Here is a 16,547-nt window from a genome sequence, read left to right on the forward strand (position 1 = left end):
GCTTGTCACTCTGATCAGCATTAGGTTTAAGCAATGACACAGAGAAGCACTTTCTCACACGCTATCACACCGACATGGATGGTTAAGGTCTCTCTGGTTATAAATTTCATGGCTCTTTGTGTCTGGTCTCTCGGTGAGTGCAGTAAATTGAATTTGGAGGCATATCAAGCATTTTCAGGCCATTAGACAAGCAGTCATGGGAAGAGAAAGGAGGCTTGTGTGGATATGGGTCTGAAATTCTTTGTTTGTTAATGTCAGTTTTATTGACTTAACTGCACTTGGCAAGGACGGAGCAAATCTAACTTTTGAAATCGATGGATGTTTGATAGACAAAGCAAGAAAGAACTTACTATTTTACTCTCAATGAGGTCACAGACGATCTTATTGTTGAAGTACTCTATTTGAGTCCATCTGATTCCTTCCTGTACATACTCATCCTGAAGAGAGCAAACAGATAACAGAAAAAAATGTAAAGTAATGAGAATGACAATATACTGGGTGGAACAGAAGAATATATCACTAGAACTGGGTTAAAAGTGTGACTTAAGGGGGCCTTAAGTTAATCTTTTGACTTGTACACTGTTAAAATGCTACAGTAAAAATCTGTAACCTGGTTAATAGTGAGCTTCCTCACAAATCTTTCATTTAAATGAATATTTTCTATAGGATGCTTATAAAGATATACATTAGCTCAGTACTGAAGCCAAATCTGGAGCTTATTTAACAAAACAACAAACAAAAATGGTTCAAAAATTAGTAGCCCAAAATTATGTTGTGGAAAAATATTAAATAACATTTTCAAAAATAGCAGAAATCAAGAGAAACTAAAAATATATACAAGTTTGTAGAAATGTTGTAATTTTTGCAATATTTTGCACAAATTTAAATGCATCATCTTTCCATTTCTTAAGAAGTTAGGTGACTAAAATATTATTTAAATAAATATATCTGTTTAATAAATCTGTTTTGTTCAAAAGCACCAATATATATTACCCATACTCACTGAGAAATACAAATATTCATTTTCAGAATGGGGTGTACTCAAATATGCTCAGCACTGTATCTGGTGAATAACCATGAATTTATTTCCCTGCATGACACTGTTTTTGTTGACATTTCTATGATTTTTTTTGGTTTTCCAATCAGTTATGAAATTTAGAGTTCAAATTTTCATGAATAATGTTTATTGTATTACTTTTATTTTATGTATGTTTAGTGGTTTTGTGACATATTTGTGTCTGCTTGTGGGAAATGTTGTTTGTGAGGAGCACTGGTTCATCATATGATCTTCTTATCACCTTATGGTTGTTTTTGGCCGTATATAAACATATACAAAAAATACTGTGTAGATATGTTAGTATTTCAAAACATTGGTGTACTAACACTATAAATTCAAGTTCAAAGTTATTCATTTATAAAGCACATTTACAACAGCCACAAGACTGACCAAAGCCCTGAACATGATATAAAGAGACAGATTATAAAAACATAAAAATAAACCAAGAGAAACGACTGAATATATTTAAAATTACTTTTAAAATAATATAAAAAGGCCAAGTTAAATAGGTACGTTTTTAGGAGTGATTTAAAAATAGATAGTGATGGAGCCATTCTAATCTCAAGGGGGCAAAGTGTTCCTTATCCGCAGACTCGCCACAGAGAAAGCTCATAAATGATAATAAATAATAAATGAATGTAATATGATAGATTATCTTCAAATTTTGAAATTTATTTGACATTTTCAACTGTATTTTTATTGGTAAAAGTCTGGCAACCACAGCTAAGTTTGTTTTATTGTACATTTTAGGTTTACCCAGGGGTTAAATTAGGTTTACCCAGGAGTGTATTTAAAATAGATTTTTCTTTTATAAAGATGCTCTAATGACACAAGACGATGTGCAAAGCCAAAATGTGGAAAGTCACAGTCACTGCAACATTAGAAAAGAGTGGATACATTTTTTATTTTAATAAAGCTCTAGGTCATGCTAGGAAGAACTTAATCTTTTGCTCAATTCATTTTACTGCAGATTCATTTACAAACAAGTCACAATTCAACATTTTGTGCCATGTTGTGAAGACATTAATTATATAATGCCTTTTGGGTGAACTTCAGAGCACAGTACATAAATATAAAAGACCCCTTCATGTCCCCTTTAGAACAAAAATGCTATTTTGCTGATGAAAACCCCAACAAAAATAAAGTAAAATGTCACCTGCTCAGCTTTCAGAGTCAGTTCAATGAAAATCTGCTGCAGTTTTTCATTCACAAAGTTGATGCAGAACTGTTCAAATCCATTTTTCTAAAAAGCAAGTTAAAACACACATTAAAACACAGATTGATGAACTGAAAACACCATCAGTAGTCGAATGGAAACAAATAAAACGTAAATATCACAAACAACAGATTTCAAATAAAGCCAGCAATAGCAAATACTCAGTTCCTGTTTAAGATTTCAGCATTTTTGTGGTTAACTGGAAAGGGAATAGGGCAGGATCAAATTAAAAGGGTTGAAAGCCCTGTTATCCAGCTTTATCCTTTTACTGCAGACGACACAGGTAGTTATCTTAAAGGTCTAAATACCAGATGCTAAACCAAGAGATTATAAGATTAGTCAAGTTCATTAATCTGTTATCTGTTTACAAAAACAGAAGGGAACCATTCCAGACAATTAAAAATCCTCTCATCTCATTAGGTAGACATCCTAAGAGCTGCTTTGAAGTAATCGTTTAATTAATGACTAGTAAATAAAAGCCTCACCTGAAAAATCTCAAAGCCGTAGATATCCAATACTCCGATGTTCAGCTCCTGGTGTTCCTTAACCATGGCTTTGTTAATGGACTAAAGAAAACAGGAGCCTGTTAGGTGTTTATTTCTTCCATAGTATCTGTTTTTGTAAGAGTGATGTATGTGAATATGGTTTTGTACCTCTACCAGGTAGTCAAAAACACGAGAGTGTAGAGCTTTGGAGAGAGCATCACGTGTGAAGCATGCTTGTTCCACATTCAGAGTAACGTCTATGGACTCAGACTTGCCTCCCCATTTGCCGTCCATCTTTCGGCTGGTGAGTTTTTCTTTTAGACGTTCCTGATCGATGCCCAATAGGAAGGCAGGAAAGGCCAGAACTGAAAGTGAAAAGAATCAGATTGATGATTTTCACTCAAAATGCCAAACAAGTGTTTCTAAATGTGTAAAATACAGTACACTACTGTTAAAAAGTTTGAGTTCTGGATATGATGTAAATATACACTAAACAAAATCGATAAAATGTAAGATTAAATAACTTTTCCTTAGTAAGACATTTAAGAAATATTTTACTACAAGAGGTACAGTAGAAACATGGTATGATAGAATAGAAAAAGGTTTACAGTATTGCTTACAGTGAACAACATATCCATGAAACACACAAGAGCATTCTGATCAAAAAAACAACAGCAAAAAGCCCAGATAAAAAGGGGGAGATCTAAAAAAAAAACACACAACATTACAGTTTCTAATCTCTGCAATCTTAAGCCACATGTTTTCATCAACATCACTCCTCAATGTCCTCCTTTTACTGTATAAGTGTACATTTAATAGAAAATAAATAAAAAATAGCCCCTGCCACTAGTCTAGGCCAGACTGGCATCAGCTGTGGTTGGCCCAATTTACCCAACATAAATCAGCTGCGTGTCAATTATTTAATTGTTTGTTTATTATCATTTATTTTATCAGTTATATTTTTAATATTGATAGTATTTTGAACTGATATCATTGCAGAAACAGAGGTTTTTATACTGTATATAAGGTTTGAAATATTGTTTTTGCTATCGTGGGATGTTGTTTGTTAACATTTGTAAATACTACAAAAACAATCCAGCATTTTGTTGGGAGGTATAGCTTGTCTGGTAAAAAGACATTGTGGTAAGCATTGTGGAAATGTTTTCACTGACTGGATATTGGGTGAAAATGGCATAGCCACAAAAGACTGATGCTGTGCTAATTTTGTTAAGTGTTTGTGACAACTGGTTGGACAAGCGCTAGTTAACGACTGAACAAAACAGTAATAGACAATTAAAATCCAGAATTAAATTCATAAACTTGAACTGTACTAAAGTAAACAAACCATTCCATGCTTACTAACATTAAGATCAAGTAAAGCTGTAAATGTATATTGCACATTGCGTTGTTACCAACATTTATTTAGAAAGAAATAATAAGAATCTTGCCAACTTAAAACTTTTAAGCATGAACAAATCTTAAATATGAACATATTATTTAGTGGTATATTTTTGAGGAAAATACCTTTAGCGAGACAAAGGAGTATACAACTATAGAATTTTACTGAACATGCTAGCAGACAAATGCTATGGTCCAGTGTTTCTTAACCACGTTTGTGGAGGACCACCTACACTACATTTTTTGGATGTCTCCTTTCTCTCCTATTACAGGTCTTTCAGTCTCTGCTAATGAGCTGATGATCTGAATCAGGTGTGGTTGTTTACAGAGACATGGAAAATGTGCAGAGCACATGTGCAAACACTACTAAAGTTCATAGAAACACCCAAATACAGTACACTGGAATATTCAAAATTATAAATATACAATATACAAGATTGACCTTAAGAAGTCAGTAAGACACTTATGTTACCTTTTTGAGTCGTGCACAGAATGAACTTTTGCGGTTTCTCAATACATGATCAAAAATCTGGGTTCAGTATGATATAATTCAGTGTTTCTCAACCACGGTCCTGGAGGACCACCAGCTGTGCACATTTTCTATGTGTCCTTAACCAAACACACCTGTTTCAGATCATCAGCTCATTAGTGCAGACTAAAACACCTGTAATGGGTGTGACAGACAAATGAGATCCAAAACATGCAGTGTTGGTGGTCCTCTAGGAACATGGTTGAGAATCACTGATTTAATTTATACACTTTTATATTATGTATTTTTACAACTGCTTCTAAACATACACTACTATTTAAAAGTCTTTTAGTGTCACACAATCCTTCAGAAATAATTGTCTTAAACTGATTTGGAATGGGTGACGCAGTGGCGCATTAGGTAGTGCTGTCACCTCATAGCAAGAACGTCGCTGGTTTGAGCCTCGGCTGGGTCAGTTGGCGTTTCTGTGTGGAGTTTGCATGTTCTCCCCTGCGCTCGCATGGGTTTCCTCTGGGTGCTCCTGTTTCCCCCACTGTCCAAAGACATGTGGTACAGGTGAATTAGGTAGGCTAAATTGTCTGTAGTGTATGAGTGTGAGTGAGTGTATGTGGATGTTTCCCAGAGATGGGTTGCAGCTGGAAGGGCATCCGCTGCGTAAAAACATGCTAGATAAGTTGGCGGTTAATTTCGCTCTGGCGAACCCGGATTAATAAAGGTACTAAGCCGAAAAGAAAATGATTAAATAAAATGAGTAAATAAATGATTTGGAATGTTTTATAATCATTGCTTTATGATTATCTCTTAAAAAGTTACACTGTCTGAATAGAAATATTAAAGTTAGTACTATATTTTAACCCATGAATAACTCCCTTTTCTTTCTAAATAAATGTTTAAGCTTCATAATTGAATGTTTAATTGGCTAATTAACATAATGCAAAATTTAATATCATTTCTCTTTTCAAAAAACAAAAAGGTGGACAAAAAGAGGTTTAAAGGAGTAGATCACACATATGACTCCAGGATTTCTTTGGACACAAACACAATAGATCTCCTCTATAGGTACAAGTAAGACATTAGTCACTGACAGCTCAATGTCTCACTGCTTTTCAGAGCAGCACTGCCTCATCCCTGACTCACAACCTTAAAAAGGAAACAGCCCTCATTCAGTGCTGATAGGGATGCAGAACGTCATCCAGCTTAATTGTGCCTCATTATTCATATGTGCGGGTGGAGACTCCCAAAACAACACCACCATAAAAAGACATAGGAGTGACTCTCAAAACTCTCCTTATATGATGTCACTTAGAGGCCTCCGTGAAAATCTGGATCTGCAGTAAACGATGTTATCTATAGATTTTATTTCCCTGGACGCATGAGCTCGCCACATACGGTTTTGTCATAAGCAGAGCAGTTGTGTGCCGCGTGTGGTTTTTACATTGGCAAGCCAACACTAAATGTGTGAAAGTCGCTGGCGGCAGACAGGAAGAGGGGTTGGGAAGGGGCAGAGCAGGAAAGGCACAGATTAGCTTCGTCTGCTCCTAGCACAGCATGGCTATATGCCATAGCAAACAGCTTCTGTCATTCAAGTGCATTGCTCCACCTGAGAGATTTGAGATACTTGGAGAGAACGCGGACGAGAGAGGAAACAGAGGGGTGGGCTGGAAGTTCAGAGTTTTACTGGGTAATTTTAGGGTGTGATGTAATATGCAGATGCCAGGCACATAAGCAGAGCTCTGTTTTCTAGCGTAATATGGTGTGGCAAGACAGTTTGGCATGAGTTAACGAAATGAAAGAATCTACAGCAGCACGTGGTTCAAATGAGGACACCATTATTAGGGGAAAGACTACTGAAAAATCAAACTCCAACAAAAGTACAATAACTTGACAAAAATGTAGCACTTTTAGAGTAAAATGATTGAAGTATAATTAAAAAGTTACCTTAAAATAATCAAGAGTATTGAGCAGTATTTTGCTGTAAAAACTATTCAACCTGTACCCTGCCAATTAAAAAAAATGTGGTTACATCAGTGCCATTTTCTTTTAAGGGTGTCTCTAAGTGAAGTTTATTCATAAACTGATTTCGAGAGGATCACGTGATTATGATTGAACACGGCTGGTTCTGCATTAGCATGTATGATCCACCAATCAGGCCAGTCCTAACCCACTATACAGAGCCAGGGTTTCTCACCACAGCCATCTTCGATTTGAAGAATCCCCCCTTCCACCCCTACCTTTCCCTCCATAGGACAGCACGGTGGCCCAGTGATTAGCACTGTTGCCTCACAGCAAGAACGTCACCGGTTCTAGTCCTTTTACAGGCCGGTGGTTGTTTCTGTGTGAAGTTTGCATGTTCTTCCCTAGCTCGCGTAGGTTTTCCCGGGGTCCTCCGGTTTCCTCCCACATTCCAAAAACATGCACTTCAAGTGAATTGATCAATCTAAATTTTGCACTGCAGTCAATCTCTCATCCTCTCTCTTCAAAGCATTCAATTTTTAGTCATCAGCTCTTATCAAGTTGGATGTTGTCAAGATCTACCTGAGCTTAAGGCTCCCCTCTCACCCTGCAAATGGGAGAATGCCCAGGGCTCAAGGACCTTTTGAACTCAGGGCTCTCTCCCGGGACAGCATGCCAAACTTGCTTATAATCAATCATCAGCTAAGTGTGAACTCTTGAAATGTAAGATAAATATGATTGGACTGCGTTATTTTGTGTTTCTGTGTTTGATTTGTTCTAGGATGGGGGCGTGCCTTCAGTGCACTTGATACTGGCCAGCGCCCTTATTTAAACCCCGTCAGAGAGTTGGTCAGGGCCGCTGTTCATTCACTTAGAAGTTGACCAGAGCTGCGCTCCAATTTGGGCATTATGTTTTGTTTCGCATTCATACACTATCACTGACAAACACTTACCGCATCCATTGATTTGCTTTTCACACTGATTGAACATACAGTTGAAGTCAGAATTATTAGCCCCCTGTTTTTTCCCCAATTTCTGTTTAACGGCGAAAAGATGTTCTTAACATATTTCTATACATAATAGTTTTAATAACTCATCGCTAATAACTGATTTATTTCATCTTTGCCATGATGACAGTAAATAATATTTAACTATATATATTTAAAAGACACTTCTATACAGCTTAAAGTGAAATTTAAAGGCTTAACTAAGTTAATTAGGTTAACTAGGCAGGTTAGGGTAATTAGGCAAGTTATTGTATGATGATGGTTTGCTCTGTAGACTATCAGAAAAAAATATAGCTTAAGGGGGCTAATAATTTTGTCCTTTAAATGTCTTTAAAAAAATTAAAAACTGCTTTTATTCTAGCCAAAATAAAATAAGACTTTCTCCAGAAGAAAAAATTTTATCAAGACATACTGTGAAAATTTCATCGCTCTGTTAAACATCATTTGGGAAATATTCAAAAAAGAAAAAAAAAATTAAAAGGGGGGCTAATAATTCTGACTTCAACTGTACTGATACTAATGTTTTGATTATATTATTCTCGATTGTGTTAAAATAAATATTCTTTTTGATTATATTTTGTCATCTCCCTCACTATGTTACATCCCTGAGCCAGGTGTGACAAATATTTGCCATTCATGGAGTATTATTTTAAAATGTGAGAAGAAATTGCATTAATGTAATCATGCACATATAATAAGCCAACAGAAATCAAGTTTCTTTACATGTGGCGTGAAATCGGTGTAACTTATTGGGCAAAAGTCTAGCTGTGACGATATGTTAATGCTTAGCTTGTACACTTTGAATCCTGACTAACAAGCTATGAGTTTCCAACAGTTTCCACCACAAACCAGGCTTGTGAAAACACCATAAAAGACATGCAGTTTGTGCATGTATATGAAGACGTAACAGTCTGTAGTCCATTTATTGATCGTTTAAGGCAATTTGGTGATTTCAGTCATCTTCACATTAATGACATGCAGTCTAAACAGTCTCTCGGTCATTTTGTAATATGATGTGTATTTATATAGTGCATTTATCATGTATGGTCATACACCCAAAGAGCTTCACAATCATGAGAGGGGGGGGTCTCTCCACACCACCACCAGTGAGCAGCATCCACTTGGATGATGCCATTGCAGCCACAGTCACCACACACTAGCTATAGGTGTGGAGCAGCAGTGATAGAGCGAAATCTGTGAATGGGGATGATTGGGAGGCCATAATGGGTATGGAAGCAAATTGTACCCCTACTCCTTACGAGAGGTGCCATGGGATTTTTAATGACCACAGAGAGTCAGGATCTCAGTTTAATGTCTCATCCGAAAGACGACTACCACTGACAGTATAGTGCCCCCCTCACTATACTGGGGCATTAGGACTCAACCAGACCACAGGTTGAGCGCCCCCTGCTGACCTCACTCACACCTCTTCCTACAGCAACCTAGTTTTCCCATAGGGTCTCCCATCCAGGTACTAATCAGGCTCAGCCCGAGCTGCAATTATTTTGTGCCTTCTTAGACATTTTCAATGTTTCCACATGGTACATATTTGTATAGCAACCATGTCTGGAGGTCGCTCAGTCTGATGTGCTGACTTTACTATGCTCGATTTGATTGAAATCACTGGACTGATTTTTCTACTTAGCCAATCAACATAGACAAGTAAACATAAAAGTAATGATACAGCAATAAAACACACTCAAGTAAAAGTATACATTTTTAAAAACTGCTTAGTGAAGTACAATACCTGAGAAAAACTACTTAATCACATTAATTTGAGTATATGTAATTCCTCATTTCCTCAAAAGGAAATATGCAAAATTGAGACTGTGTACTTACACTCGTCATTCTCTACAGCAGCATAATTCCCAGCTTCCCTGAAGTTGATGTTCCCAAGATGAAGAATTCCTGCCACAATCTGCAGCACCATGGTGCGGTCAATCCCTGAGATACCAATCACGTCCATGGCATGCTGGGGTCAGACAGAGAGACACACAGAAGAAAAAGAGGGAAGTTACAATAACAGTGTCGGCCAATATGGAAAACAGTTCACATATTTGAACAGGCAAACTCTATTGAACTATATTGGATTTACTATATAGGTTTTCCAGTGCGCTCCATGCAAATATCAAGTTGCCTAATCATACTCACCAAGGTTTCTTGGAAATCATGCTTGTCGTTGATATCGTCCACTTTGTAGGAACCGGACTGGTTGAGGTAAGTGTAGTAATCCAGGCTGGTAATGCCCAGACTGCTTTTCTGGTCTCCACTGGCTCCCTCTATTAGCTGTGAAGAGGAATGTAGGTTATAACACATTCACAAAAAGTTCTTGGGTGAATTTGGGTGAGTTTTAGACCATAAAAAATGGTCAATGATTAATATATAATTAAAATGAATAAATAAATCCAGAGTTGCATTTGTAAATGTAGTTATTGCACAGTGAACTAACATGAACAACCAATTTTAAGTTTTTAGATTAAGTCAAGCTGTAAATTAATATATTTACTCATTCATTCATTTTCTTTTCGGCTTAGTCCCTTTATTAATCTGGGGTCACCACAGCGAAATGAACCGCCTAAATTAATATAGCTCATTGTAAATTATTTCACGTTAACAGATGAAACCTTTTTTGTAAAGCATTGCAAAAATTATTTTAAAGACATAATAAAATCTTACCAGCAAGTACAAAAAGTCCTAGATCTGAGAATAATATTTAATGGTGTATATTTTGGAAAATTAGCCTTAGCATAACAAAGGAGTCTGGAATTTTATTCCAAACCCACTTAAAATGTAATTTCCACCACTGTTATTTTCAGAAATCCATTAGACACAAAATTTAAGACATAGAGGAAATGTCTCAAACACACTGTGGTGGAAATTTATGCGAGGAATAAAAAAAAAATCAATAGAATTCTCCTGGATATGTTAGCAGACAAATTAAATAAACTCGCAAGAGTGTGAAGAGTGCTTTAAGTGTGTTTATTTTCTAAAAGTCCAAAGGGCCAAAAGTGTGCGTAGCTGATGAAACACCAAAATACAAAAAGTCCCAAAGGAAAACGGTCGTTTAAATTGTGAAGAAGGAACAGTGAGGAGAAGGCCTCGTTAAGAAGCCAGACATACTCTCGCTTTCCAAAAAACTCAAGTGGTAAACTCAGAACAACGTGACCTGCTTTTCAGAGCCAAATGGCTCCATCTTTTATTTCCTGGCCTTTACTGCGGTTATTCATTCAATTTTTCCTCGTATTATACGACTGACGGTCACAGTGACATCTTCAGTGGGAAGGAGCCCACCTCCTGTCCTCATTCTCACCTGATAAAAGATGTGGAAGCTTCTCTCTCCAGGATTCCGCATCACCACTCGTGATTTTTCCAAAAGGAAGTTGGAAATTTTCCCACCATCTGGCTCGCCGCCGGAACTGAACTGAATCTCAAAGTATTTCCCCTGTCAGCGAAGATGAATGTTAAAAAAGGCACAGACGAGCTGTTCTGCAGGTGGGTGTGCATACCCAGAACCCCCCCAAAAAAGAGGAAATGGGTGCTTTAACAAATACAAACACTCTTCACTATCATTTATGATGCTCTTTCTGTTCACTTATGCTTACAGCAGCTGTCTGAAATTACCAGACATGCCCAGATGCAGAAGGAAAATAGTTTACTCAAGAATGAAAATGTGCTGTTAATTTACTTATGCTCAGGCATCCCAAAGAGGGACTACTGTCACAAGAACATATTAGTGAAGCTGAAACTAGTTCTTGGTTATCTTATTGACACAAGACAATACGAAAAAACATATACAGGCAAAAAAGATTACAGGTGTGGTCTCTGATGATACGTTGAGGTCTATGAAGAAATGATTTGAGTGACTTGGAGGTCAGCAAACACAAGTATTATGCTTGTTTTACGTGTGCACTGTTTTCTTTTTCATTCTCAAAGTCATATTAGGTGTTCATTATGATTTTGCAAATCACAAAGGACCACGGTTTCAGTTAAAAACATTGCTTATCCTCTACTGAAGATAAAAAAGTCACATATATTTTGGATGGTTTGAGGGTGAGTAATTTAACAGCCAATTTTCTCAATGTTTATCGAAAAGCTACCAAACACTCCACTAACTAATCCATTTGCATCACTGCTAATCCATTATTTTTGCAACTTAACCACCAATCCCAGAAGAACAAAAACAAGACTGGCATGTCTGTGCATAATGTTGCAGAACTGCAAGTAAATGTGGCATGCAGCATATTGTAATGGCAGTTTTGCCCTGTGAGTATTTTTAAGCTGCCAAATTTAGGTCAAAACCTTACAATGCCAACCTATTCATCAAATGTTCTTATTGCATTGACAAAGCAACGTTTCTTTCATTTAGTATAAAAAAAGATAGTTCACACCAAATAATGAAAATTCTGTGATCATTTCACCCTTGGCTTTTTTCAAAACAGTTTTTTTTTCTTCTGTTGAATGCAAAACAAGATATTTTGAAGAATGATGAAAACCTGTAACCACTGACATCTATACTGGAAAAAAAAATACTATAGACGTCAATGATTACAGGTTTCCAACTTCCTTCAATATATCTGGCATTCCTCCAAAACTGCCATTAAAAGGAGGCATGGCACCCAACCCCGCCCCTAAACCCAACTGCCTTCATACTGAAAAAAATCATACTAATATTGTACAAAGGAGATTGTAACAATTTATACAAAGGAGCCACTAAATCAAAAAGTTACGAATTGCAGTGAGATTGTGTTGCACAATATGGGCACTTGAAAAATCTTGAAAAAAGTCACACTGTGGATGCGAACAAATTAGTGTCAAGGGCTTGTTGTCATTTGCAGCTCGCTACAAATAAAAATTCTGTCATCATTTACTCACCATTCATTTGTAAAAACCAGTTTGAGTTTTTTTGTTCAGTTGAACACGCATGAAGATATTTTGACAAAAGTTGGAAACCTGTAATCGTCTATAACCATCATACGATAAAGTATTTTTTTGTCCTAGTATGAAGGTCAATGGTTACAGGTTTTCAACATTCTTCAAAATGTCTTCTTTTGCATTCAGCAGAAAAAAAAGACTATTTTGAAACAATTCGAGGGTGAGTAAATGATGACAGAATTATCATTCTTTGGTGTACTATCCCTTTACTATGGATGATTCATTCATTCATTCATTCATTCATTCATTCATTTTCTTTTCAGCTTAGTCCCTTTAACATTGATGATAAACCCTTTTTTGGTTTTAGTGCAACTTGTGCCCAACACATCACAAGACATCTGCCGTCTGCTTTCTTCAAATGAAATAATAATAAATATAAAATAACGGGAGGATGACTAATGCTTACAAATCGACTGGAGTTGTTGTTTCTCACTGTCTTAGCATTCCCAAAGGCCTCGAGAAGTGGATTAGACTGAAGAATGATGTCTTTGACATGCTGTGTGGAAATAAACAAACAAGAGAGAGATGTAATGTTACATTGACATTTGGCATAACAAGCACAGAAACAATGTGGATCTGAAATGGACGAGATCAGTAGATAAAATCCTGCCTGTAGGGTGAACTAATGTAACACTGGTCATCTCAATGTCAAAATGGGTGACCTAATTTACCCTGAAGACATATCAATGTCAGTACACATGCATATTTCACACATAATTTACACAGCACAGTCTACTTAGAGCCATCTCGGTCAGCAAAGCAGCCAAGAGACAGACAGACACATGCGGCAGTTCTGGGATATCCCAAAACCATCACTTTTTATGACATAAGATTTGTGGAGTAATATCACAAATATAAAAGAAAGGTTGCATAATTTTATTTTAGCTTTGTTTCAGTAGGTAATATAACTGTCTGTGCATGTAAATTACTAAGGTGGTTTGTAGTTAAGCAACAGAGTTATGAACATGTAAATGATCATGATACAGCATGATCTTAGATGGAAATGTAACTATTTTACCTTTTGTCAGATTAGTGGCTAATTCATACAAATTCAGTCAAACGAAAATGAATGATTTTTGTAAGGAGGCGTGGCATCAAACCCCGCCCTTAAACCCAACGCGTCATTTGAGGATTACCAAATCATACTAAATTGTATGAATGAGATTTACGAATTCATACGAATTAGCCACTAAATCAAAAAGTTACAAATTGACGTTAGATTGCACAATATAAGCACTTTAAAGAAATCTTGAAAAAGTCACATTGCTAATGCAAACAAATTAGTGTCAAGGGCTTGTTTGCATTTGCAACACCAGGAAAAGCACACATGGATAATTTGCATATGGGGACAGAAAGGCTACAGACTCCTGTGCAGACCACACAAGTAAATAACAAAAAGAAAAAAGGAAACAAACAAAAAAAAAATTTAACATGTACAATGAGGCACCATGACACAGCAAAGCAAACACAGCAAAGCAGAGATGCTTTCTGTTGCACTATAATACTCCTCTTTTTTTAGTATGCCAACTTTCATAGCTGTCAAAACACGACTCCATAGTTTCATTACGAAATCATTACAGTACATTACAATACAATTCATTACAGTATATTTAAAACATGCAAAATCATTCCACACATATTATTTGCCCAAAATTAGTAATTAAATGTCTGCATAAGTAATTAATTTAATTAGAGATTACATTTCCAAAATGTACAATGTCCCTGGATTTGTTATTTCAATGGATTTTAATGTCTTCTCAAAAATGTGTTGGTAATATACAGTGACACACAATGAGTTGCATTACCACTTCAAAGTTTTAAAATGATACTTTGCATAAATCATAATTTTTCTTTAATTTTGCAAATATATCTTAAAGTGTAAATAACTCTTCTCAAATATTAGAAGTTCCCAAATATTAAAATATAAAACAACTTTTACCTTTTGATCATTCAATCATTCATTTTTCTTAGGCTTAGTCCCTTATTTATCAGGAGCCGCAACAGAAGAATGAAACACCAACTTATCCAGCATATGTTTTACACAGTGCATGCCCTTCCAGCCGCAACCCAGTACTGGGAAACCCTCTGATCACACTGCACAAAATATATTTTCTCAGCATTTTAATTCTGCCTTCTAGTGCAAATATCTAAATATTCACAAACTTAAATTTAAGAACTAAGCAAAATTAAAATTTAAGCAAATTTGATTAATACGATAACAAAAATATCTGCTCAGAAAATTCTACTGTAATTAAACAGAAAAGAAAATGCCATACCTCATTGACAGATATTTGTTTTTGTTGTATGAACTCAATAATAAGTTTTTGCCTGCCAGTTAAATTGATCATGATTTAGGATGTTTAGATATTTATATTGAAAAGCAAAACACAAAGGAATATATCAACTTTTTTGCAACTCTTGCTAAACTTAATGCCAGGACTTTATGCATTTAAGACCTTACAATACGCTGCAATACTGTTTCCATGCCATTAATCACTGAAGAATAAATAAAAACTTTTAAGCTCCACAGAGACCCGGTTATTTGAAGCATTCTCAAAACATTTGCTCTCAATTAATTCATCACTATTTGAACTGACTGACAGCCCTACTGAATGAACCGAATATTTAGATATTTGAAGATTTTTAACCAAAGAAAAAAACTGTCTGCTGTGCATTTTCAGATTCTACATTATTTCTGAAAAAAAAAATGGTGTTTCCAAAGTTGTTGCAAACAATTTATATGGGTTGAATTTAGACAACAAATTAAATTGAGTAATGTTCAACTAAATTTGCTTGATTCAAGTCAGGCCAAATAAATTGTTTACATCCACTTAACTCAAATAAATTTAGTAAATCCAAATTTTTTCAGTAGAGCTGGGATGATAAACAATGCTAAATCAAATCGCAGTAAAATTTGTCAATAACAATGATAAGCTCTAGATTAGTTTTACTCCATATTGATCTAAGAGCTAACCAGCAGAAATATGCAACAACAGAAATCTAAAAGGGTGTTGATATTAGAGATGTACATGCAATTTATCATCGCAAAATATGTTACTGTACGGAGGGTCCCAAGCTTTTCCTTCCTCTAAAACTCAAGCTGCTGTTTGGGTCACTCAAATCATGCTGAACAATCATCTAATTCACTTGTAGAGTTCGTACAGCTCAAACAATGCTGATATTAAAGCAACAAAAATAAAATCTTATGCCAAATTCAAGCATTTTCACTAGTGCTCTCAGATGGTATATACAGTCAACTGGTTAGTTGAATCAGAAAGTCTCCTCTGACTCTAAGCTCACTCACATGGCTCCTGAAGGCACTGAGAGCCGCGCGGGACAGATCAGAGGGGGATTGTGGGGGACAGATGGCTGCTGGTGGGGTTTGTAGAAGGATGAAACAGATGAAACGTAGATTGTAAGAGATGGAGGAATGATGTCAGATGAGGCGAACTTCAACATGCATCAGGATTCTGCTTAACGTTATTGGTCAAAAACAGCCCAGAAAGCCACTATATGTTGTTTTTACTTTTACATTAAACAATCCTGATGCGCGTCCAAAAGCTTTCATGTTTGTTTAAGTACTCCGTGCAACCCACCTGAACTCTGGGTCCTCCACCTGACACTTTGGAGATGTAGCCCATGATGTACTTTGCTGCTACGGTCTTCCCTGCTCCACTTTCACCGCTGAAAATACAAAGCAAAATGAAAGATCACAAATTAGTAACACTTCACAATAAGCTTGCATTAAGTCACGTTAGTTAATGTAGTTACACTGTAAAAATGCAGGCTTCCACACAATTGATTCATGTTGTCCAAACACAAATAGATTAAGTTAACTTTATTGTTTTTACAAATATAAGTGGATTCATCAAAAAGCAATTATGAATTTTCAGCTCAATTTGAATAAGTTGTTTGAAAAATATGCTATTTTTAAGAGTGTAACATGAACAAACAATGAACAATACATTTATCAAAGTATTTGTATATTTTTGCTAACATTAATTAATGA

General features: G+C 35.9%; 1 protein-coding gene across 3 annotated transcripts in view; it reads right to left on the reverse strand.

The window, feature by feature from the left end:
* myo1ea (myosin IEa) overlaps nt 1-16,547 on the reverse strand; it is an 88,913-nt gene that overhangs the window by 27,199 nt on the left and 45,167 nt on the right. For all 3 annotated transcript variants that reach the window (XM_087261274.1, XM_087261273.1, XM_087261272.1), the window contains exons 5-13: nt 16,135-16,222; nt 12,945-13,034; nt 10,917-11,048; nt 9,758-9,892; nt 9,446-9,578; nt 2,927-3,123; nt 2,759-2,839; nt 2,214-2,300; nt 351-437 (exon numbers count right to left, since the gene is read on the reverse strand). In XM_087261274.1, the coding sequence (XP_087117400.1) occupies nt 351-437; nt 2,214-2,300; nt 2,759-2,839; nt 2,927-3,123; nt 9,446-9,578; nt 9,758-9,892; nt 10,917-11,048; nt 12,945-13,034; nt 16,135-16,222 (1,030 nt within the window). The remainder of the gene's footprint in view (nt 1-350; nt 438-2,213; nt 2,301-2,758; nt 2,840-2,926; nt 3,124-9,445; nt 9,579-9,757; nt 9,893-10,916; nt 11,049-12,944; nt 13,035-16,134; nt 16,223-16,547) is intronic.

Source organism: Danio rerio, chromosome 7 (genome assembly GCF_052040795.2).
Source record: "Danio rerio strain M-AB ecotype USA chromosome 7, GRCz13ab, whole genome shotgun sequence".
NCBI classification, from domain to species: domain Eukaryota; kingdom Metazoa; phylum Chordata; class Actinopteri; order Cypriniformes; family Danionidae; genus Danio; species Danio rerio.